The following is a 26,034-nucleotide window of genomic DNA, read 5'->3' on the forward strand; positions in this document are numbered from 1 at the left end:
AACACCGGGATCAACCCCAAAACCCCGGGATCGACCCCAAAACCCCGGGATCGACCCCAAAACCCCGGGGAAAAACCCCAAAACCCCGGGATCGACCCCAAAACCCTGGAAAAACCCCAAAACACCGGGATCAACCCCAAAACGCCGGGATTGACCCCAAAACCCCGGGAAAAACCCCAAAACAGCGGGAAAAACCCCCAAACCCCGGGATCGACCCCAAAACAGCGGGAAAAAGCCCAAAACCCCGGGACTGACCCCAATAGAGCGGGGAAAACCCCAAAACCACGGGAAAAACCCCAAAACCCCAGGATCGACCCCAAAACAGCAGGAAAAACCCCAAAACCCCGGGATTGACCCCAAAACAGCGGGGAAAACCCCAAAACCCCGGGATCGACCCCAAAACCCCGGGATCGACCCCAAAACAGCGGGAAAAACCCCAAAACCCCGGGATTGACCCCAAAACCCCGGGATCGACCCCTGAACGGGACCCCTGAAATTTTGGGGGTTTAGGATCAGGATTTGGGGTTTTTGGGATTTAGGACGAGGGATTTGGGATTTGGGGTTTGGGATCTGGGATTTGGGATTTTGGGGTTTAGGATCAGGATTTGGGATATTAGGGATTTAGGATTTTGGTGATTTAGGCTGAGGATTTGGGGTTTTGGGATTTAGGACAAGGGATTTGGGATTTGGGGATTTAGGATCAGGATTTGGGGTTTGGGATTTGGGATTTTTGCGGATTTAGGCTCAGGATTTGGGGTTTTTGGGGTTTAGGCTCAGGATTTGGGGTTTGGGATTTGGGATTTTGGGGGGTTTAGGCTCAGGATTTGGGAATTGGGGGTTTAGGCTCAGGATTTGGGGTTTTGGTGATTTAGGCTCAGGATTTGGGGTTTTGGTGATTTAGGCTCAGGATTTGGGATTTTTGGGATTTTTGGGGGGGTTAGGCTCAGGATTTGGGATTTTGGGGGGTTTAGGCTCAGGATTTCGGATTTTTGGTGATTTAGGATTTTGGTGATTTAGGATCAGGATTCGAGATTTTTGGGATTTAGGATCAGGATTTTGGATTTGGGGTTTTTGGGGTTTAGGCTCAGGATTTGGGATTTTTAGTGATTTAGGCTCAGGATTTGGGATTTTTGGGATTTTGGGGGGGTTAGGCTCAGGATTTGGGGTTTTTGTGGTTTGGGATTTGGGGTTTTGGGGGTTTAGGCTCAGGATTTGGGGTTTTTGTGGTTTGGGATTTGGGATTTTTGGGGTTTAGGCTCAGGATTTGGGGTTTTTGTGGTTTGGGATTTGGGATTTTGGGGGTTTAGGCTCAGGATTTGGGGTTTAGGATCTGGGATTTTTGGGATTTGGGGTTTTGGTGATTTAGGCTCAGGATTTGGGGTTTTTGGGATTTTGGGGGGTTTAGGCTCAGGATCTGGGGTTTGGGATTTGGGGTTTTGGGGGTTTGGTATTTTTGGTATTTTTGGGATTTTTGGGATTTGGGGTTTTTGGGATTTGGGGTTTTGGTGATTTAGGCTCAGGATTTGGGGTTTTGGGGGGATTTAGGCTCAGGATTTGGGGTTTGGGATTCGGGGTTTTGGGGGTTTGGTATTTTTGGGATTTTTGGGATTTGGGATTTTTGGGGTTTAGCCTCCGGATTTGGGATTTTTGGTGATTTAGGCTCAGGATTTGGGGTTTGGGATTTGGGGTTTTGGGGATTTGGGATTTTTGGGATTTGGGATTTTTGGTGATTTAGGCTCAGGATTTGAGGTTTAGGTTTTGGGATTTTTGGTGATTTAGGCTCAGGATCTGGGATTTTGGGGGTTTAGGCTCAGGATTTGGGGTTTGGGATTTGAGGTTTTTGGTGATTTAGGCTCAGGATCTGGTTTTTTGGGGGGGTTTAGTCTCAGGATTTGGGATTTTTGGTGATTTAGGCTCGGGATCTGAGATTTTTGGGATTTGGGATCAGGATCTGGGATTTTGGGGGGTTTAGGCTCAGGATCTGGGGTTTTGGGGTTTAGGCTCAGAATTTGGGAACTGGGATTTGGGGTTTTGGTGATTTAGGCTCAGGATTTGGGGTTTGGGATTTGGGGCTTTGGTGATTTGGGGTTTTGGTGATTTAGGCTCAGGATTTTGGATTTTTGGTGATTTAGGCTCAGGATTTGGGATTTTTGGGATTTTGGGGGGGTTTAGGGTCAGGATTTGGGGTTTTTGTGGTTTGGGATTTGGGGTTTTGGGGGTTTAGGCTCAGGATTTGGGGTTTTTGGATTTGGGATTTTTGGGGTTTAGGCTCAGAATTTGGGAACTGGGATTTGGTGGTTTTGGGGTTTAGGCTCGGGATTTGGGGTTTGGGATTTGGGTTTTGGTGATTTAGGCTCAGGATTTGGGGTTTTAGGCTCAGGATTTGGGGTTTTGGTGATTTAGGCTCAGGATTTGGGGTTTTGGGGGGGTTTAGGCTCAGGATTTGGGATTTTTGGGGTTTGGGATTTGGTATTTTTGGGGTTTAGGCTCAGGATTTGGGATTTTTGGGATTTTTGGGGATTTAGGCTCCGGATTTGGGGTTTTTGTGATTTGGGATTTTTGGTGATTTAGGCTCAGGATCTGGGGTTTGGGATTTGGGATTTTTGGGGTTTAGGCTCAGGATTTGGGATTTTTGGTGATTTAGGCTCAGGATCTGGGGTTTGGGATTTGGGATTTTTGGGGTTTAGGCTCAGGATTTGGGGTTTTTGGGGATTTAGGCTCAGGATTTGGGGTTTTGGTGATTTAGGCTCAGGATTTGGTATTTTGGGGGATTTAGGCTCAGGATTTGGGGTTTTGGGGGTTTAGGTTCAGGATTTGGGATTTTTGGGGGTTTAGGCTCAGAATTTGAGATTTTTGGGATTAAGGATCAGGATTTGGGATTTTTGGGGGTTTAGGCTCAGGATCTGGGGTTTTGGGGGGTTTAGGCTCAGGATTTGGGGTTTGGGATTTGGGGTTTTTGGGGTTTAGGCTCAGGATTTGGGGTTTTGGGGGTTTTGGCTCAGGATTTGGGATTTTTGGGGGGTTTAGGCTCAGGATTTGGGGTTTTGGGGTTTAGGATCAGGATTTGTTATTTTTGGGATTTAGGCACAGGATTTAGGGTTTTGGGGATTTTTGGGGTTTAGGCTCAGGATTTGGGGTTTTGGGGTTTAGGCTCAGGATTTGGGATTTTTTGGGGTTTAGGCTCAGGATTTAGGATTTAGGATTTGGGATTTTTGGGGGTTTAGGCTCAGGATTTGGGATTTTTGGGATTTTGGGGGGGGGTTTAGGCTCAGGATTTGGGGTTTTTGTGGTTTGGGATTTGGGGTTTTGGGGTTTAGGCTCAGGATTTGGGGTTTTTGGATTTGGGATTTTTGGGGTTTAGGATCAGAATTTGGGAACTGGGATTTGGTGGTTTTGGGGTTTAGGCTCAGGATTCGGGGTTTTGGTGATTTAGGCTCAGGATTTGAGGTTTAGGTTTTGGGATTTTTGGTGATTTAGGCTCAGGATCTGGGATTTTGGGGGTTTAGGCTCAGGATTTGTGGTTTGGGATTTGGGGTTTTGGGGTTCAGGATCAGGATTTGGGATTTTGGGGATTTAGGATTATGTTAATTTAGGATCAGGATTTGAGATTTTTTGGAATTTAGGATCAGGATTTTGGATTTGGGATTTTTGGGGTTTAGGCTCAGGATTTGGGGTTTGGGATTTGGGATTTTTGTGGTTTAGGCTCAGGATCTGGTTTTTTGGGGGGTTTAGTCTCAGGATTTGGGATTTTTGGTGATTTAGGCTCAGGATTTGGGGTTTGGGATTTGGGGTTTTGGGGATTTGGGATTTTTGGGATTTGGGGTTTTGGGATTTAGGCTCAGGATTTGGGGTTTTTGGTGATTTAGGCTCAGGATTTGAGGTTTAGGTTTTGGGATTTTTGGTGATTTAGGCTCAGGATCTGGGATTTTCGGGGTTTAGGCTCAGGATTTGGGGTTTAGGATCTGGGATTTTTGGGATTTGGGATTTTTGGTATTTTTGGGGGGGGTTTAGGCTCAGGATTTGGGATTTTTGGGATTTTGGGGGGGTTTAGGCTCAGGATTTGGGATTTTTTGGGGTTTAGGCTCAGGATTTAGGATTTAGGATTTGGGATTTTTGGGGATTTAGGCTCAGGATTTGGGATTTTTGGGATTTTGGGGGGGTTTAGGCTCAGGATTTGGGGTTTTTGTGGTTTGGGATTTGGGGTTTTGGGGGTTTAGGCTCAGGATTTGGGGTTTTTGGATTTGGGATTTTTGGGGTTTAGGATCAGAATTTGGGAACTGGGATTTGGTGGTTTTGGGGTTTAGGCTCAGGATTTGGGGTTTGGGATTTTTAGGGGTTCAGGCTCAGGATTTGGGATTTTTGGTGATTTAGGCTCAGGATTTGGGGTTTGGGATTCGGGGTTTTGGGGGTTTGGTATTTTGGGGATTTTTGGGATTTGGGGTTTTTGGGATTTTTGGGGATTTAGGCTCAGGATTTGGGGTTTTGGTGATTTAGGCTCAGGATTTGGGGTTTGGGATTTGGGGTTTTGGTGATTTAGGCTCAGGATTTGGTATTTTGGTATTTTTGGGGTGTTTAGGCTCAGTTTTGGGGCTCTCCCCACCGGCTCCTGGAAGTAGAGCTGGTACTCGCACTCGGGGATCCGCGCCAGCCGCTCCAGGACGTCGGAGTCGGGGTCGGGCATCCGGAAGGGCGTGTTCAGCACGGCCACGCCCCTGAAATTCCAGGTGGGAGGAGGGAAGAGAATCCCGGGAATTCCATGGAATTCCGGGAATTTTGGGAATTTTGGGAATTCCGGGGAATTTTGGGGTTTTGGCCTCACCGGAGCCGCTCGGGGTAGAAGAGCGCCACGTTCCAGGCCATGGCCCCGCCCCAATCATGGCCGACCAGGATCACCTGAGGGATTCCCTGCGGGAAGGGGGCAAAGGCCGGATCACAAAATCCCAAAAAAGCCCAGAAATTGCAGAGAACAAAGCCACAAAAACCCCAAAAACCCCAAAATACCAAAATCCCCCAAAAACCCCAAAATTGCAGAGAACAAAGCCACAAAAACCCCAAAAACCCCAAAATACCAAAATCCCCAAAAAACCCAAAAACCACAGAGAACAAATCCCCCAAAATTCCCAAAACCCCCAAAATCCCAAAACCCCAAATCCCCAAAAACCCCAAAAACCCCAAAAATCCCCAAATCCCCCAAAACCCCAAAAACCCCAAATCCCCAAAAACCCCAAAAATCTCAGAGCCCAAATCCCCAAAATCCCAAAAAAAACCCCAAAATCGCAGAGCCCAAATCCCCCAAATCCAAAAAATCCCCAAAATCCCCAAAATCCCCAAAATCCCCAAAATCACCAAAATCCCAAAATCCCCAAAATCCCCAAAAAAACCCAAAAAACGCAGAGCACAAAGCCCCAAAATCCCCAAATCCCAAAATCCCCAAAAACCCCAAAATCCCAAAATCCCCAAATCCCCCAAAACCCCAAAAATCACAGAGCCCAAACCCCCAAAATGCCCAAATCCCCAAAATCCCCAAAACCCCAAAAATCGCAGAGCCCAAACCCCCCAAAACCCCAAAATCCCCCAAATCCCCGAATCCCCAAAATCCCCAAAACCCCCAAAACCCCAAATCCTTGAATCCCCAAATCCCCTAAAATCGCAGAGCCCAAAGCCCCAAAATCCCCAAAAAACCCAAAAATCCCCAAATCCCAAAATCCCCAAAACCCCAAAAATCCCGAACGCAAAACACAAACCCCCCAAATCCCAAAAATCCCAAAACCCAAATTTCAAATTCCCAAACCCCAAACCCCAAATTCCCAAATCCCAAACCCCAAATTTCAAATTCCCAAACCCCAAACCCCAAATCCCCAAAATCCCCAAAATCCCAAATCCCCAAATCCCAAACCCCAAAATCCCAAAAATCCCAAAAATCCCAAAAATCCCCAAAATCCCCCAAATCCCCCAAATCCCAAATTCCCAAAAATCCCAAGCGCCGAATCCTCACCATTTTATCCAGGAAGGCGATGAAATCCTGGGAAAAAAACGGGATCGGGATCAGAGCCCAGCGGGGTCAGCGGGATCAGCGGGATCATCGGGATCATAGGGATCAGTAGGATTGGGATCATTGGGATCATCGGGATCATCAGGATCAGTGCGATTGGGATCATCGGGATTGGGATCATCGGGATTGGGATCATTGGGATTGGGATCATCGGGATTGGGATTGGGATCATTGGGATCATTGGGATCATTGGGATCATCGGGATTGGGATCATTGGGATCATTGGGATCATCAGGATCGGGATTGGGATCATTGGGATCATTGGGATCATTGGGATCATCGGGATTGGGATCATCGGGATCATCGGGATCATCGGGATTGGGATCATTGGGATCATTGGGATCATCAGGATCGGGATTGGGATCATTGGGATCAGCGGGATCATTGGGATCAGTGGGATCAGTGGGATTGGGATCAGTGAGATCATTGGGATCATCAGGATCAGAGCCCATTGGGATAATTGGGATCATTGGGATCATTGGGATCATCGGGATCATTGGGATCATCGGGATTGGGATCAGCGGGATCAGCGGGATCAGCGGGATTGGGATCTGTGGGATTGGGATCATTGGGATCATCGGGATCAGACCCCCTCAGGATTGGGATCAGTGGGATTGGGATCATTGGGATCAGTGGGATCATCGGGATCATCGGGATTGGGATCATCGGGATCAGATTGAGATTGGGATCAGCGGGATCATCGGGATTATTGGGATCAGTGGGATTGGGATCAGTGGGATTGGGATCATTGGGATCATCGGGATTGGGATTGGGATCAGTGGGATTGGGATCATCGGGATCATCGGGATTGGGATTGGGATCAGTGGGATTGGGATCATCGGGATCATCGGGATCGGGATCATCGGGACTGGGATCACATTGGGACCAGCAGGATTGGGATCAGATTGGGATTGGGATCAACGGGATTGGGATCATTGGGATCATTGGGATCAGCGGGATCGGGATTGGGATCAGATTGAGATCGGGATCAGTGGGATTGGGATCATCGGGATCATCGGGATCAGATTGGGATCAGTGGGATCAGTGGGATCGGGATTGGGATCAGTGGGATCAGTGGGATCGGGATCATCGGGATTGGGATCACATTGGGACCAGCGGGATCGGGATCAGATTGGGATTGGGATCAACGGGATTGGGATCAGATCCCTTTGGGATCAGGATCAGCGGGGTTGGGATCAGCGGGATTTGGATCAGCGGGATCAGCGGGATTGGGGTAATTGGGATCAGCGGGATTGGGATCAGCGGGATCAGCGGGATCAGCGGGATTGGGGTCATTGGGATCAGCCGGATCAGGATCAGATTGGGATCGGGACCAGTGGGATCGGATCCCATTGGGATCATAAGGATTGGGATCAGACTGGGATTGGGATCAGATCCCATTGGGATCAGCAGGATTGGGATCAGATTGGGATTGGAATCGGGATCAGACTGGGATTGGGATCAGATCCCATTGAGATCAGTGAGATTGGGATCAGATCGGGATCGGGATCGGGATCAGACCGGGATCAGATCAGGATTGGAATCAGGATCAGACTGGGATTGGGATCAGATCCCATTGGGATCATGGGGATTGGGATCAGTGGGATCGGGATCAGATCGGGATTGGGATTGGGATCAGATCGGGATCGGGATCAGCAGGATTGGGATCAGACTGGGATTGGGATTGGGATCAGACTGGGATTGGGATTGGGATCAGACTGGGATTGGGATCAGTGGGATTGGGATCAGATCGGGATTGGGATCGGGATCAGATCAGGATTGGGATCAGATCAGGATTGGGATCGGGATCAGTGGGATCAGGGTCAGATCCCTTTGGGATTGGGATCATTGGGATCGGGATCAGACCCCGTTCAGGTTGGGATCATTGGGATTGGGATCAGATTGGGATCAGGATTTGGTACGGGCAGGATTGGGATTAGATCAGGACTGGGATCGGGATCAGTGGGATCGGATCCCATTGGGATCATCAGGATTGGGATCAGACTGGGATTGGGATCAGGATCAGACTGGGATTGGGATCAGATCCCAATGGGATCAGTGAGATTGGGATCAGATTGGGATCGGGATCAGATCGGGATCAGGATCAGATTGGGATCGGGGTCAGATTGGGATCGGGATTTGGTACCAGCAGGATTGGGATCAGATCAGGATTGGGATCGGGATCAGACTGGGATTGGGATCAGATCCCATTGGGATCATTGGGATTGGGATCAGATCGGGATTGGGATCAGATCGGGATCGGGATCAGATCAGGATCGGGATCAGATCAGGATTGGGATCACATTGGGATCAGATCGGGATCGGGATCATTGGGATTGGGATCAGCAGGATCGGGATCAGATCAGGATTGGGATCAGATTGGGATCGGAATCAGATCAGGACTGGGATCGGGATTAGAATTGGGATCAGATCGGGATCAGCAGGATTGGGATCAGATCCCATTGGGATCATTGGGATCGGGATCAGATCAGGACTGGGATCGGGATTAGGATTGGGATCAGATCGGGATCAGGATCAGCAGGATTGGGATCAGATCCCATTGGGATCATTGGGATCGGGATCAGATCAGGACTGGGATCGGGATTAGAATTGGGATCAGATCGGGATCAGCAGGATTGGGATCAGATCCCATTGGGATCATTGGGATCGGGATCAGATCAGGACTGGGATCGGGATTAGGATTGGGATCAGATCGGGATCAGACTGGGATTGGGATCAGATCCCATTGGGATCATTGGGATTGGGATCAGACTGGGATTGGGATCAGACTGGGATCAGGATCAGACCAGGATCAGGATCAGATCAGGATTGGGATCAGATCGGGATCGGGATCAGATTGGGATCGGGATCAGATTGGGATTGGGATCGGGATTAGACTGGGATTGGGATCAGATCCCAATGGGATCATTGGGATTGGGATCAGACTGGGATCGGGATCAGATCAGGATCAGATCGGGATCAGGATCAGATCAGGATTGGGATCAGATCGGGATTGGGATCGGGATCAGACTGGGATTGGGATCAGATCCCATTGGGATCATTGGGATTGGGATCAGGATTGGGATCAGACTGGGATCGGGATCAGACTGGGATTGGGATCAGATCCCACTGGAATCATGGGGATTGGGATCACACTGGGATCGGGATCAGATTGGGATCGGGATCAGATCAGGATCGGGATCAGATCGGGATTGGGATCGGAATCAGACTGGGATTGGGATCAGATCCCAATGGGATTATGGGGATTGGGATCAGACTGGGATCGGGATCAGCAGGATTGGGATCAGATCAGGATTGGGATCAGATCGGGATCAGGATCAGATCCCATTGGGATCATGGGGATTGGGATCAGACTGGGATCGGGATCAGGATCAGATCGGGATTGGGATCAGATCAGGATCGGGATCGGATCGGGATCGGGATCAGCAGGATTGGGATCAGATCAGGATTGGGATCAGACTGGGATCGGGATCAGATCGGGATCGGGATCAGATCAGGATTGGGATCAGATCGGGATTGGGATCAGATTGGGAGCGGGATCAGATTGGGAGCGGGATCAGATCAGGACTGGGATCGGGATTAGGATTGGGATCAGATCAGGATTGGGATCAGATCAGGATTGGGATCGGGATCAGCAGGATCAGAATCAGATCCCTTTGGGATGGGGATCATTGGGATCGGGATCAGACCCCGTTCAGGCTGGGATCAGTGGGATTGGGATCAGTGGGATCAGATTGGGATCAGGATTGGGGTCATTGGGATCAGCTGGATCAGAATCAGATTGGGATCAGGATCAGATTGGGATCGGGGTCAGATTGGGATCGGGATTTGGTACCGGCAGGATTGGGATCAGATCAGGATTGGGATCGGGATCAGACTGGGATTGGGATCAGATCCCATTGGGATCATTGGGATTGGGATCAGATCGGGATCGGGATCAGATCAGGATCGGGATCAGATCAGGATTGGGATCACATTGGGATCAGATCGGGATCGGGATCATTGGGATTGGGATCAGCAGGATTGGGATCAGATCGGGATTGGGATCAGATTGGGATCAGAATCAGATCAGGACTGGGATCGGGATTAGGATTGGGATCAGATCGGGATCAGACTGGGATTGGGATCAGATCCCATTGGGATCATTGGGATTGGGATCAGACTGGGATTGGGATCAGACTGGAATCAGGATCAGACCAGGATCAGGATCAGATCAGGATCGGGATCAGATCAGGATCGGGATCAGATCAGGATCGGGATCAGCAGGATTGGGATGAGATCAGGATTGGGATCGGGATCAGACTGGGATTGGGATCAGATCCCATTGGGATAATTGGGATTGGGATCAGACTGGGATTGGGATCAGACTGGGATTGGGATCAGACCAGGATCGGGATCATTGGGATTGGGATCAGATCAGGACCAGGATCAGATCAGGACCGGGATCAGGATTGGGATCGGGATCAGTTCCCCTCAGGATCATCCCCTCCCATTCCCGCAATTCCCAGAATTCCCCAAACCCCCCAAATTCCCGGAATTCCGGGGCTCCCTCACCTCGCAGATCTGCTCCTGGGAATATTCCGAGATGTCTGCGGGGAGAAAGAATTCCCAGAGTTTCTTTTCCATCATTTTTTCCTTCCCAGGAAATTTTTTTCCAGGATTTTTTTCCCCCATTTTTGTTTTCCCAAGTTTTTTTTATCCCACTAATTTTTTTTCCAGGATTTTTTCCCCCATTTTTTCCCAGGATTTTTTTCCCAGGATTTTTTTCCCAGGATTTTTTTCCCCATTTTTTTCCAGGATTTTTTTTTTCCAGGATTTTTTTCCCAATTTTTAAAAATTTTTACCTTATTTTCATTTCCTGATTTTTCCCATTTTTTCCCCTCCATGATTTTATTTTCCCACAGTTTTCTCTCCGCGATTTTTTGCCATTAATTTTTTCTTTTCCCATCCCAAAATCCCATTCCCATCCCAGAATTCCCAACCCCCATCCCAGAATTCCTGAAATTCCCAACCCCCATCCTGGAATTCCTGGAATTCCCAACCCCCATCCCAGAATTCCCAACCCCCATCCTGGAATTCCTGGACTCCCAACCCCATCCCGGAATTCCTGGACTCCCAACCCCCATCCCAGAATTCCCAACCCCCATCCCGGAATTCCTGGAATTCCGGATCCCATCCCAGAATTCTCATCCTGTCCCAGCCTTCCAATCCCATCCGGGAATTCCTGACCTCATTCCTGCAATTCCCAGCCCATCCTGGAATTCCCAGCATTCCCGACCCCGTCATTAATCCCCATTATTAATTAATCCCCATCATTATTAATCCCATTATTAATTAATCCCCGTCATTAATTAACCCCACAGTTGCAGTTCCCTTTGCTCACCGCTGGGGGCGCTGCTCTCCCCGTACCCTTTCACATTATTAATTCCCGTCATTAATCTCCATCATTAATTAATCCCCATTATTAATTATTCCCATCATTAATTAATTAATCAATTAACCCCACAGTTGCAGTTCCCTTTGCTCACCGCTGGGGGCGCTGCTCTCCCCGTACCCTTTCCCATTATTAATCCCCATTATTAATAATTAATTCCCATCATTAATTAATTAATTAATTAACCCCACAGTTGCAGTTCCCTTTGCTCACCGCTGGGGGCGCTGCTCTCCCCGTACCCTTTCCCATTATTAATCCCCATTATTAATAATTAATTCCCATCATTAATTAATTAATCAATTAACCCCACAGTTGCAGTTCCCTTTGCTCACCGCTGGGGGCGCTGCTCTCCCCGTACCCTTTCACATTATTAATCCCCATCATTAATTCCCGTTATTAATCCCATAATTAATTAATTCCCATAATTAATTAATTAATCAATTAACCCCCACAGTTGCAGTTCCCGTTGCTCACCGCTGGGGGCGCTGCTCTCCCCGTACCCTTTCCCATTATTAATTCCCATAATTAATCCCCATCATTATTAATCCCCATCATTAATTAACCCCATTTATTAATTAATTTCTGTCATTAATTCCGGTTGCAGTTCCCTTTGCTCACCGCTGGGGGCGCTGCTGTCCCCGTACCCTTTCCCATCATTAATCCCCATTATTAATAATTAAATCCCATCATTAATTAATTAATTAACCCCGCGGTTGCAGTTCCTGCTGCTCACCGCTGGGGGCGCTGCTCTCCCCGTACCCTTTCCCATTATTAATTCCCATAATTAATCCCCATCATTATTAATCCCCATCATTAATTATTCCCATTATTAATTAATTAATCAATTAACCCCACAGTTGCAGTTCCCTTTGCTCACCGCTGGGGGCGCTGCTCTCCCCGTACCCTTTCCCATTATTAATCCCCGTCATTAATTGCCGTCATTAATCCCCATTATTAATTATTCCCATCATTAATTAATTAATCAATTAACCCCCACAGTTGCAGTTCCCTTTGCTCACCGCTGGGGGCGCTGCTCTCCCCGTACCCTTTCCCATCATTAATCCCCATGATTAATTAATTCCCATCAATAATTAATTAATTAACCCCACAGTTGCAGTTCCCTTTGCTCACCGCTGGGGGCGCTGCTCTCCCCGTACCCTTTCCCATTATTAATCCCCATCATTAATTAACCCCATTTATTAATTAACTCCTGTCATTAATTCTGGTTGCAGTTCCCTTTGCTCACCGCTGGGGGCGCTGCTGTCCCCGTACCCTTTCCCATTATTAATCCCCGTCATTAATTCCCGTCATTAATCTCCATCATTAATTAATCCCCATTATTAATTATTCCCATCATTAATTAATTAATTAATTAACCCCACAGTTGCAGTTCCCTTTGCTCACCGCTGGGGGCGCTGCTCTCCCCGTACCCTTTCACATTATTAATTCCCGTCATTAATCTCCATCATTAATTAATCCCCATTATTAATTATTCCCATAATTAATTAATTAATCCATTAACCCCACAGTTGCAGTTCCGGTGCTCACCGCTGGGGGCGCTGCTCTCCCCGTACCCTTTCCCATTATTAATCCCCATTATTAATAATTAATTCCCATCATTAATTAATTAATTAACCCCACAGTTGCAGTTCCCGTTGCTCACCGCTGGGGGCGCTGCTGTCCCCGTACCCTTTCCCATTATTAATCCCCATTATTAATAATTAATTCCCATAATTAATTAATTAATTAATTAACCCCACAGTTGCAGTTCCCTTTGCTCACCGCTGGGGGCGCTGCTCTCCCCGTACCCTTTCCCATCATTAATCCCCATCATTAATTCCCGTTATTAATCCCAGTTATTAATTAATCCCATTATTAATTAACCCCACAGTTGCAGTTCCCTTTGCTCACCGCTGGGGGCGCTGCTCTCCCCGTACCCTTTCCCATTATTAATCCCCGTCATTAATTCCCGTCATTAATCCCCATAATTAATTAATTCCCATAATTAATTAATTAATCAATTAACCCCACAGTTGCAGTTCCCTTTGCTCACCGCTGGGGGCGCTGCTCTCCCCGTACCCTTTCCCATTATTAATCCCCATTATTAATAATTAAATCCCATCATTAATTAATTAATTAACCCCACAGTTGCAGTTCCAGTGCTCACCGCTGGGGGCGCTGCTCTCCCCGTACCCTTTCCCATTATTAATCCCCATTATTAATAATTAATTCCCATCATTAATTAATTAATCAATTAACCCCACAGTTGCAGTTCCCTTTGCTCACCGCTGGGGGCGCTGCTCTCCCCGTACCCTTTCCCATTATTAATCCCCATTATTAATAATTAATTCCCATCATTAATTAATTAATTAACCCCACAGTTGCAGTTCCCTTTGCTCACCGCTGGGGGCGCTGCTCTCCCCGTACCCTTTCCCATTATTAATCCCCATTATTAATAATTAATTCCCATCATTAATTAATTAATTAATGAACCCCGCGGTTGCAGTTCCCTTTGCTCACCGCTGGGGGCGCTGCTGTCCCCGTACCCTTTCACATTATTAATCCCCATCATTATTAATCCCATTATTAATTAACCCCATTTATTAATTAATTTCTGTCATTAATTCCGGTTGCAGTTCCCTTTGCTCACCGCTGGGGGCGCTGCTGTCCCCGTACCCTTTCCCATCATTAATTATTCCCATCATTAATTAATCAATTAATTAACCCCACAGTTGCAGTTCCAGTGCTCACCGCTGGGGGCGCTGCTGTCCCCGTACCCTTTCCCATTATTAATCCCCATTATTAATAATTAATTCCCATCATTAATTAATTAATTAACCCCACAGTTGCAGTTCCCTTTGCTCACCGCTGGGGGCGCTGCTGTCCCCGTACCCTTTCCCATTATTAATCCCCATTATTAATAATTAATTCCCATAATTAATTAATTAATTAATTAACCCCACAGTTGCAGTTCCCTTTGCTCACCGCTGGGGGCGCTGCTCTCCCCGTACCCTTTCCCATCATTAATCCCCATCATTATTAATCCCCATTATTAATTAATCCCATTATTAATTAATTTCTGTCATTAATTCTGGTTGCAGTTCCAGTGCTCACCGCTGGGGGCGCTGCTGTCCCCGTACCCTTTCACATTATTAATCCCCATGATTAATTATTCCCATAATTAATTAATCAATTAACCCCACAGTTGCAGTTCCCTTTGCTCACCGCTGGGGGCGCTGCTGTCCCCGTACCCTTTCACATTATTAATTCCCGTCATTAATCTCCATCATTAATTAATCCCCATTATTAATTATTCCCATAATTAATTAATCAATTAACCCCACAGTTGCAGTTCCCTTTGCTCACCGCTGGGGGCGCTGCTCTCCCCGTACCCTTTCATCTCCAGGGCGATCACGCGGAACCCGGCCCGGGCCAGCGCCGGCATCTGCCCCCCAAAAAAAATTCCCAAAAAATTCCCAAAAAATTCCCAAAAATTCCCGGGAGTCCCGGGGATCCCCTCTGGAATTTCTGGGTGGGAATTCTGGGGGGGATCCTGACCTGGAAGCGCCAGGCGAGCCAGGACTCCGGGAATCCGTGGCACAGGCAGAGCGCCGGGCCCTGGCCCAGCTCGGCGAAGTGCAGCCGCACGCCCGGCTGGGAAGGGGGGAAAAACAACGGGAATTCGGGAATTCTGAACGGCTGGAATTCCAGAGATCAGCACCCAGAATTCCAGAGATCAGCTCGGCGAAGTGCAGCCACACGCCTGGCTGGGAAAGGGGGGAAAAACAACGGGAATTCGGGAATTCTGAACGGCTGGAATTCCAGAGCCCAGCTCCCCGAAGTGCAGCCGCACGCCCGGCTGGGAAAGGGGGGGAAAAATGGGAATTCGGGAATTCTGAATGGCTGGAATTCCAGAGATCAGCACCCGGAATTCCAGAGATCAGCACCGGGAATTACAGAGCCCAGCACCCAGAATTCCAGAGCCCTTCCCAGCCTGGAATTCCAGAGCCCAGCACCCGGAATTCCAGAGCCCTTCCCAGCCTGGAATTCCAGAGCCCAGAGCCCTTCCCAGCCTGGAATTCCAGAGGTTTTCCGAGCCTGGAATTCCAGAGCTCAGAACCCAAAATTCCAGAGCTCAGAACCCGGAATTCCAGAGCTCAGAACCCAAAATTCCAGAGCCCAGCACCCGGAATTCCAGAGCCCAGAGTCCTTCCCAGTCTGGAATTCCAGAGCTCAGAACCCAAAATTCTGGAGCTCAGAACCCAGAATTCCAGAGCCCAGAGCCCTTCCAGCCTGGAGTTCCAGAGGTTTTCCAAGCCTGGAGTTCCAGAGCTCAGAACCCAAAATTCCGGAGCTCAGAACCTGGAATTCCAGAGCCCTTCCCAGCCTGGAATTGCAGAGCCCAGCCACACACCCGGCTGGGAAAGGGGGGAAAACCCGGGAATTCTGAACGCCTGGAATTCCAGAGGTTTTCCAAGCCTGGAATTCCAGAGCTCAGAACCCGGAATTCCAGAGCCCAGAGCCCTTCCAGCCTGGAATTCCAGAGCCCAGAGCCCTTCCCAGCCTGGAATTCCAGAGCCCAGAGCCATTCCCAGCCTGGAATTCCAGAGGTTTTCCAAGCCTGGAGTTCCAGAGTTCAGAACCCAAAATTCCAGAGCTCAGAACCCAAAATTCCAGAGTCCAGAGCCCTTCCCGGCCTGGAATTCCAGAGCTCAGCACCCGAAATTCCAGAGCCCAGCTCTGGCTGGGAAAGGGGGGGAGAAATGGGAATTCTGCACTGAGCCGGGAAAAACGGGAACAACGGCCATTCCGGACACTCCCAGATCCCAGAAGGTCTCGGCCATTCCCAGATCCCAGCCCCATTCCCAGATCCCAGCCGATCCCAGCCCCATTCCCATCCCCATTCCCAGATCCCAGCCCCATTCCCATCCCCATTCCCAGATCCCAGCCCCATTCCCAGCCCCATTCCCATTCCCCATTCCCATTCCCATTCCCATCCCCATTCCCATTCCCATTCCCACTCCCATTCCCAGCCCCATTCCCAGCCCCATTCCCAGCCCCATTCCCATTCCCATTCCCATCCCCATTCCCATTCCCATTCCCATTCCCATTCCCATTCCCATTCCCATTCCCATCCCCATTCCCAGCCCCATTCCGAGATCCCAGCCCCATTCCCAGATCCCGGCCCCATTCCCACATTCCGGCCCCATTCCCAGATCCCGGCCCCATTCCCAGCCCCATTCCCGGCCCCATTCCCAGCCCCATTCCCATTCCCACATTCCCATTCCCGTTCCCGTTCCCGTACCCGGATCCCGACGTATCCGTGCGTCACCTCCTCGGGGCCGATCGACACCGGCAGCGCCTCCTCCTGGCCCAGCAGCTGCACCGGGAGAGGGAGCGGGGATTTCGGATTTGGGATTTGGGATTTGGGGTTTGGGGGTTAGGGATTTGGGATTGGGGGTTTGGGGTTTGGGGTTTTTGGGGATTTGGGGGTTTGGGGTTTGGGGATTTGGGGTTTTTGGGGATTTGGGGTTTGGGATCGGGGGTTTGGGGATTTGGGGATTTGGGATCGAGGGTTTGGGGTTTGGGATCAGGGATTTGGGATCAGGTGTTTGGGATCGGAGATTTGGGGTCAGGGTGTTTGGGATCGGGGTGTTTGGGGTTAGGGATTTGGGATCGGGGATTTGGGATCGGGGATTTGGGATCGGGGACTTGGGATTGGGGATTTGGGGTTTGGGGATTTGGGATTGGGGGTTTGGGGTTTGGGGATTTGGGGTTTGGGATCAGGGATTTGGGGTTTGGGGTCGGGGATTTGGGACCAGGGATTTGGGGATTTGGGATTTGGGATCGGGGATTTGGGATCGGGGATTTGGGATCGGGGATTTGGGATTGGGGATTTGGGGTTTGGGGATTTGGGATTGGGGGTTTGGGGTTTGGGGATTTGGGGATTTGGGGGTTTGGGGATTTGGGGATTTGGGATTTGGGGATTTGGGGATTTGGGATTTGGGATCAGGGATTTGGGATTTGGGGTTTGGGGGTTTGGGATCGGGGGTTTGGGGTTTGGGGTTTGGGATTGGGGTTTGGGATTTGGGATTTGGGGATTTGGGGTTTGGGGGTTTGGGGTTTGGGTTCGGGGATTTGGGGATTTGGGGATTTGGGATTGGGGGTTTGGGGTCGGGGATTTGGGGTTTGGGGATTTGGGGTTTGGGATGGGGGATTTGGGGATTTGGGCTTTGGGGGTTTGGGGGTTTGGGGTTTGGGACTTCTGAAGTTTGGGGTTTGGGGATTTGGGGATTTGGGGTTTGGGGTTTGGGGTTTGGGGTTTGGGGATTTGGGGTTTGGGATCGGGGATTTGGGAATTTGGGGGTTTGGGGATTTGGGATCAGGGATTTGGGGATTTGGGATCGGGGATTTGGGAATGGGGATTTGGGGTTTGGGATCGAGGATTTGGGGATTGGAACTTCTGGGGTTTGGGATCGGGGATTTGGGATCGGGAATTTGGGGCTTTGGGATCGGGGCTTTGGGATCGGGGGTTTGGGATTTGGGATTGGGGATTTGGGGTTTGGGATTGGGATTTGGGATCAGGGGTTTGGGATTTGGGGATTTGGGATCGGGGGTTTGGGGTTTGGGATCGGGGATTTGGGAATTTGGGGGTTTGGGGAATTGGGATCAGGGATTTGGGATCGGGGGTTTGGGATTTGGGATCGGGGATTTGGGGGTTCGGGGTTTGGGATCGGGGATTTGGGAATTTGGGGGTTTGGGGATTTGGGATCGGGGGTTTGGGGTCAGGGTGTTTGGGATCGGGGTTTTGGGGTTTGGGACTTCTAAGGTTTGGGGTTTAGGATCAGGGGTTTGGGGTCAGGGATTTGGGGTTTGGGGATTTGGGATTGGGACTTCTGGGGTTTGGGATCAGGGATTTGGGGTTTGGGGATTTGGGATTCAGGATCGGGGATTTGGGATCGGGGATTCAGGGATTTGGGGTTTGGGATCCAGGATTTGGGATCAGGGATTTGGGATTGGGGATCGGGGGTTTGGGATTCAGGATCAGGGATTTGGGATTCAGCTTCAGGGATTTGGGATCAGGGATTTGGGGTCTGGGATTTGGGATTCAGCTTCAGGGATTTGGGGTTTGGGATCAGGGATTTGGGGTTTGGGATCAGGGATTTGGGATTCAGGATCAGGGATTTGGGGTTTGGGATCAGGGATTTGGGATCAGGGATTTGGGATTCAGGATCAGGGATTTGGGGTTTGGGATTGGGGGGGATCAGGGATTTGGGATTTGGGATCGGGGGTTTGGGATTCAGGATCAGGGATTTGGGGGCTGGAATCTGGGATTTAGGATCGGGGATTTGGGGTCTGGAATCCGGGATTTGGGGTTTGGGATCCCAAACCCTCCAGACCCCTCCGGATCCCCCCCAGACCCCTCTGGATCGGGAATTCCGGAATTTTCCGCACCTGGACCCCGGTGAGCTCCTGCAGGTCCCGCAGCGCCGACTCAGTGTCGCGCACCAGGACGGCGGCCATGCCCAGCGCCCGCGCCCGCGCCACGCTCTCCTCCCGCTCGTCCAGGAAAATCACCTGGGAAAAACACCCAAAAAAACCCAAAAAACTCAAAAAACGGAATTTGGGGATGTGGGGGCGGCGTCTACCACGCTCTCCTCCCGCTCGTCCAGGAAAATCACCTGGGAAAACACCCAAAAACACCCAAAACACCCAAAAAAACTCAAAAAATGGAATTTGGGGATGTGGGGGTGGAGTCTACCACGCTCTCCTCCCGCTCGTCCAGGAAAATCACCTGGGAAAAACACCCAAAAACACCCAAAAACCCAAAAAACCCAAAAAACGGAATTTGGGGATGTGGGGGTGGCGTCTACCACGCTCTCCTCCCGCTCGTCCAGGAAAATCACCTGGAAAAACACCCAAAAACACCCAAAAAACCCAAAAAACGGAATTTGGGGATGTGGGGGCGGCGTCTACCACGCTCTCCTCCCGCTCGTCCAGGAAAATCACCTGGGAAAAATAACCCAAAAACACCCAAAAACACCCAAAAACACCCAAAAACACCCAAAAAACCCAAAAAACGGAATTTGGGGATGTGGGGGCGGAGTCTACCACGCTCTCCTCCCGCTCGTCCAGGAAAATCACCTGGGGAAAACACCCAAAAAACCCAAAAAACCCAAAAAACTCAAAAAACGGAATTTGGGGATGGGGGGGTGGAGTCTACCACGCTCTCCTCCCGCTCGTCCAGGAAAATCACCTGGGAAAAAACCCAAAAAACACCCAAAAAACCCAAAAAACGGAATTTGGGATGTGGGGGCGGCATCTACCACGCTCTCCTCCCGCTCGTCCAGGAAAATCACCTGGGAAAACACCCAAAAACACCCAAAAAACCCAAAAAACTCAAAAAACGGAATTTGGGATGTGGGGGCGGCGTCTACCACGCTCTCCTCCCGCTCGTCCAGGAAAAACACCCAAAAACACCCAAAAACACCCAAAAACACCCAAAAAACTCAAAAAACGGAATTTGGGATGTGGGGGCGGCGTCTACCACGCTCTCCTCCCGCTCGTCCAGGAAAATCACCTGGGAAAAACAACACAAAAACACCCAAAAAACCCAAAAAACGGAATTTGGGATGTGGGGGTGGAGTCTACCACGCTCTCCTCCCGCTCGTCCAGGAAAATCACCTGGAAAAACACCCAAAAACACCCAAAAAACCCAAAAAACGGAATTTGGGGATGTGGGGGCGGCGTCTACCACGCTCTCCTCCCGCTCGTCCAGGAAAATCACCTGGGAAAAATAACCCAAAAACACCCAAAAAACCCAAAAAACCCAAAAAACCCAAAAAAGGGAATTTGGGATGTGGGGGTGGAGTCTACCACGCTCTCCTCCCGCTCGTCCAGGAAAATCACCTGGGAAAAATAACCCAAAAACACCCAAAAAAACCCAAAAAACGGAATTTGGGGATGTGGGGGTGGAGTCTACCACGCTCTCCTCCCGCTCGTCCAGGAAAATCACCTGGAAAAACACCCAAAAACACCCAAAAACACCCAAAAAACCCAAAAACGGAATTTGGGATGTGGGGGCGGCGTCTACCACGCTCTCCTCCCGCTTGTCCGGGAAAAACACCCAAAAACACCCAAAAACACCCAAAAAACCCAACAAACTCAAAAAATGGAATTTGGGGATGTGGGGACGGCGTCTACCACGCTCTCCTCCCGCTCGTCCAGGAAAAACACCTGGGAAAAATAACCCAAAAACACCCAAAAAACCCAAAAAACCCAAAAAACGGAATTTGGGATGTGGGGGTGGCGTCTACCACGCTCTCCTCCCGCTCGTCCAGGAAAATCACCTGGGAAAAACACCCAAAAACACCCAAAAAACCCAAAAACGGGAATTTGGGGGTGTGGGGGCGGCGTCTACCACGCTCTCCTCCCGCTCGTCCAGGAAAATCACCTGGGAAAAACACCCAAAAACACCCAAAAAACCCAAAAACGGGAATTTGGGATGTGGGGACGGTGTCTACCACGCTCTCCTCCCGCTCGTCCAGGAAAATCACCTGGAAAAACACCCAAAAACACCCAAAAAACCCAAAAACGGGAATTTGGGATGTGGGGACGGTGTCTACCACGCTCTCCTCCCGCTCGTCCAGGAAAATCACCTGGGAAAACCCCCAAAAACACCCAAAAAACCCAAAAAACCCAAAAAACCCAAAAACACCCAAAAAACCCAAAAAACGGAATTTGGGGATGTGGGGGTGGAGTCTACCACGCTCTCCTCCCGCTCGTCCAGGAAAATCACCTGGGAAAAAACACCCAAAAACACCCAAAAAACCCAAAAAACCCAAAAACGGAATTTGGGGATGTGGGGGCGGCGTCTACCACGCTCTCCTCCCGCTCGTCCAGGAAAATCACCTGGGAAAAATAACCCAAAAACACCCAAAAACACCCAAAAAACCCAAAAAACCCAAAAATGGGAATTTGGGATGTGGGGACGGTGTCTACCACGCTCTCCTCCCGCTCGTCCAGGAAAATCACCTGGAAAAACACCCAAAAACCCCAAAAAAACCCAAAAAACCCAAAAAACGAAATTTGGGGATGTGGGGGCGGCGTCTACCACGCTCTCCTCCCGCTCGTCCAGGAAAATCACCTGGGAAAACACCCAAAAAAACCCAAAAAACCCCAAAAAACCCAAAAAACGGAATTTGGGGATGTGGGGGCGGCGTCTGCCACGCTCTCCTCCCGCTCGTCCAGGAAAATCACCTGGGGAAACACCCAAAAACACCCAAAAAACCCAAAAAACTCAAAAAACGGAATTTGGGGATGTGGGGGCGGCGTCTACCACGCTCTCCTCCCGCTCGTCCAGGAAAATCACCTGGAAAAACACCCAAAAACACCCAAAAAACCCCAAAAAACACAAAAAACCCAAAAAACGGAATTTGGGGATGTGGGGGCGGCGTCTACCACGCTCTCCTCCCGCTCGTCCAGGAAAATCACCTGGGAAAAACACCCAAAAACACCCAAAAACACCCAAAAACACCCAAAACACCCAAAAACCCCAAAAAACGGAATTTGGGATGTGGGGACGGTGTCTACCACGCTCTCCTCCCGCTCGTCCAGGAAAATCACCTGGGAAAAAACACCCAAAAAACCCCAAAAAACACAAAAAACCCAAAAAACGGAATTTGGGGATGAGGGGGCGGCGTCTACCACGCTCTCCTCCTGCTCGTCCAGGAAAATCACCTGGGAAAAACACCCAAAACACCCAAAACACCCAAAAAACCCAAAAAACGGAATTTGGGGATGTGGGGGTGGAGTCTACCACGCTCTCCTCCCGCTCGTCCAGGAAAATCACCTGGGAAAAATAACCCAAAAAACCCAAAAAACCCAAAAAACCCAAAAAACCCAAAAAACCCAAAAAACGGAATTTGGGATGTGGGGACGGTGTCTACCACGCTCTCCCCCCGCTCGTCCAGGAAAATCACCTGGGAAAAATAACCCAAAAAACCCAAAAAACCCAAAAAACCCAAAAAACCCAAAAAACCCAAAAAACGGAATTTGGGATGTGGGGACGGTGTCTACCACGCTCTCCTCCCGCTCGTCCAGGAAAATCACCTGGGAAAAATAACCCAAAAAACCCAAAAAACCCAAAAAACCCAAAAAACCCAAAAAACCCAAAAAACGGAATTTGGGATGTGGGGACGGTGTCTACCACGCTCTCCTCCCGCTCGTCCAGGAAAATCACCTGGCAAAAAACACCCAAAAACACCCAAAAACACCCAAAAAACCCAAAAAAACGGAATTTGGGGATGTGGGGGCGGCGTCTACCACGCTCTCCTCCCGCTGGTCCAGGAAAATCACCTGGGAAAACCCAAAAAACCCCAAAAAACCCAAAAAACGGAATTTGGGATGTGGGGGCGGCGTCTACCACGCTCTCCTCCCGCTCGTCCAGGAAAATCACCTGGAAAACACCCAAAAAACCCCAAAAAACCCAAAAAACCCAAAAAACGGAATTTGGGGATGTGGGGGTGGAGTCTACCACGCTCTCCTCCCGCTCGTCCAGGAAAATCACCTGGAAAAACACCCAAAAACACCCAAAAAACCCAAAAAACGGAATTTGGGGATGTGGGGGCGGCGTCTACCACGCTCTCCTCCCGCTCGTCCAGGAAAATCACCTGGAAAAACACCCAAAAACACCAAAAAACCCCAAAAAACCCAAAAAACGGAATTTGGGATGTGGGGCGGCGTCTACCACGCTCTCCTCCCGCTCGTCCAGGAAAATCACCTGGGAAAAAACACCCAAAAACACCCAAAAAACCCAAAAAACTCAAAAAACCCAAAAAACGGAATTTGGGATGTGGGGACGGTGTCTACCACGCTCTCCTCCCGCTCGTCCAGGAAAATCACCTGGGAAAACACCCAAAAAAACCCCAAAAAACCCAAAAAACGGAATTTGGGGATGTGGGGGCGGCGTCTACCACGCTCTCCTCCCGCTCGTCCAGGAAAAACACCCAAAAACACCCAAAAACACCCAAAAACACCCAAAAAACTCAAAAAACGGAATTTGGGGATGTGGGGGTGGAGTCTACCACGCTCTCCTCCCGCTCGTCCTGGAAAATCACCTGGGAAAAATAACCCAAAAACACCCAAAAAACCCAAAAAACTCAAAAAACGGAATTTGGGGATGTGGGGGCGGAGTCTACCACGCTCTCCTCCCGCTCGTCCAGGAAAATCACCTGGGAAAAATAACCCAAAAACACCCAAAAACACCCAAAAACACCCAAAAAACCCAAAAAACGGAATTTGGGATGTGGGGGTGGAGTCTACCACGCTCTCCTCCCGCTCGTCCAGGAAAATCACCTGGAAAACACCCAAAAACACCCAAAAAACCCAAAAAACCCAAAAAATGGAATTTGGGATGTGGGGACGGCGTCTACCACGCTCTCCTCCCGCTCGTCCAGGAAAATCACCTGGGAAAAATAACCCAAAAAACCCAAAAAACCCAAAAAACCAAAAAAACCCAAAAAACGGAATTTGGGATGTGGGGACGGTGTCTACCACGCTCTCCTCCCGCTCGTCCAGGAAAATCACCTGGGAAAACACCCAAAAACACCCAAAAAACCCAAAAAACCCAAAAAATGGAATTTGGGGATGTGGGGACGGCGTCTACCACGCTCTCCTCCCGCTCGTCCAGGAAAATCACCTGGGGAAAATAACCCAAAAACACCCAAAAAAACCAAAAAACCCAAAAAATGGAATTTGGGATGTGGGGGCGGCGTCTACCACGCTCTCCTCCCGCTCGTCCAGGAAAAACACCTGGGAAAAATAACCCAAAAACACCCAAAAAACCCCAAAAAACCCAAAAAAGGGAATTTGGGGATGTGGGGGCGGCGTCTACCACGCTCTCCTCCCGCTCGTCCAGGAAAATCACCTGGAAAAACACCCAAAAACACCCAAAAAACCCAAAAAACCCAAAAAACCAAAAAAACGGAATTTGGGGATGTGGGGGTGGAGTCTACCACGCTCTCGTCCCGCTCGTCCAGGAAAATCACCTGGGAAAACACCCAAAAACACCCAAAAAACCCAAAAAACCCAAAAAAACCAAAAAACCCAAAAAACCCAAAAAACGGAATTTGGGGATGTGGGGGTGGAGTCTACCACGCTCTCCTCCCGCTCGTCCAGGAAAATCACCTGGAAAAACACCCAAAAACACCCAAAAAACCCAAAAACATCCAAAAAACCCAAAAAACGGAATTTGGGGATGCGGGGGCGGCGTCTACCACGCTCTCCTCCCGCTCGTCCAGGAAAATCACCTGGGAAAATAACCCAAAACACCCAAAAAACCCAAAAAACCCAAAAAATGGAATTTGGGGATGTGGGGGTGGAGTCTACCACGCTCTCCTCCCGCTCGTCCAGGAAAATCACCTGGGAAAACACCCAAAAACAGCCAAAAAACCCAAAAACACCCCAAAACACCCAAAAAAACCCCAAAAAACCCAAAAAACGGAATTTGGGGATGTGGGGGCGGTGCCTACCACACTCTCCTCCCGCTCGTCCAGGAAAAACACCCAAAAACACCCAAAAACACCCAAAAACACCCCAAAACACCCAAAAACCCCAAAAAACGGAATTTGGGGATGTGGGGGCGGAGTCTACCACGCTCTCCTCCCGCTCGTCCAGGAAAATCACCTGGGAAAACACCCAAAAAACCCCAAAAAACCAAAAAACGGAATTTGGGGATGTGGGGGTGGAGTCTACCACGCTCTCCTCCCGCTCGTCCAGGAAAATCACCTGGGAAAAAACACCCAAAAACACCCAAAAAACCCAAAAAACCCAAAAAACCCAAAAATCGGAATTTGGGGATGTGGGGGTGGAGTCTACCACGCTCTCCTCCCGCTCGTCCAGGAAAAACACCTGGGAAAACACCCAAAAACACCCAAAAAACCCAAAAAACGGAATTTGGGAATTTGGGGATGTGGGGGTGGAGTCTACCACGCTCTCCTCCCGCTCGTCCAGGAAAATCACCTGGGAAAACACCCAAAAACACCCAAAAAACTCAAAAAACCCAAAAAAGGGAATTTGGGGATGTGGGGGTGGAGTCTACCACGCTCTCCTCCCGCTCGTCCAGGAAAATCACCTGGGAAAACACCCAAAAACACCCAAAAAACCCAAAAAACGGAATTTGGGGATGTGGGGGTGGAGTCTACCACGCTCTCCTCCCGCTCGTCCAGGACAATCACCTGGGAAAAAACACCCAAAAAACCCAAAAAACCCAAAAAACGGAATTTGGGAATTTGGGGATGTGGGGGTGGAGTCTACCACGCTCTCCTCCCGCTCGTCCAGGAAAATCACCTGGGAAAACACCCAAAAACACCCAAAAACACCCAAAAAACCCAAAAAACGGAATTTGGGATGTGGGGGTGGAGTCTACCGGGGCTTCAAATCCCTGGGAATGTTCAAGGGTTTATGGGATGGAAAATTCCAAATATTTTCATTTTTTGGGATTGTGGTGGCGTCTCCTGAGGCTTCA

General features: G+C 49.5%; 1 protein-coding gene across 1 annotated transcript in view; it reads right to left on the bottom strand.

The window, feature by feature from the left end:
• The window catches only part of EPHX2 (epoxide hydrolase 2), a gene marked incomplete at its 3' end in the record, with an annotated part of 63,025 nt that overhangs the window by 15,413 nt on the left and 21,578 nt on the right, over positions 1 to 26,034 (bottom strand). The window contains exons 5-12 of the mRNA XM_084227482.1: positions 18,963 to 19,085; positions 16,813 to 16,887; positions 15,066 to 15,161; positions 14,874 to 14,952; positions 10,628 to 10,662; positions 5,996 to 6,022; positions 4,820 to 4,905; positions 4,601 to 4,712 (exon numbers count right to left, since the gene is read on the bottom strand). Of these exons, the coding sequence (XP_084083608.1) occupies positions 4,601 to 4,712; positions 4,820 to 4,905; positions 5,996 to 6,022; positions 10,628 to 10,662; positions 14,874 to 14,952; positions 15,066 to 15,161; positions 16,813 to 16,887; positions 18,963 to 19,085 (633 nt within the window). The remainder of the gene's footprint in view (positions 1 to 4,600; positions 4,713 to 4,819; positions 4,906 to 5,995; positions 6,023 to 10,627; positions 10,663 to 14,873; positions 14,953 to 15,065; positions 15,162 to 16,812; positions 16,888 to 18,962; positions 19,086 to 26,034) is intronic.

Source organism: Fringilla coelebs, assembly GCF_963513975.1.
Source record: "Fringilla coelebs genome assembly, contig: SCAFFOLD_324, whole genome shotgun sequence".
In the NCBI taxonomy this organism is placed as follows: Eukaryota; Metazoa; Chordata; class Aves; order Passeriformes; family Fringillidae; genus Fringilla; species Fringilla coelebs.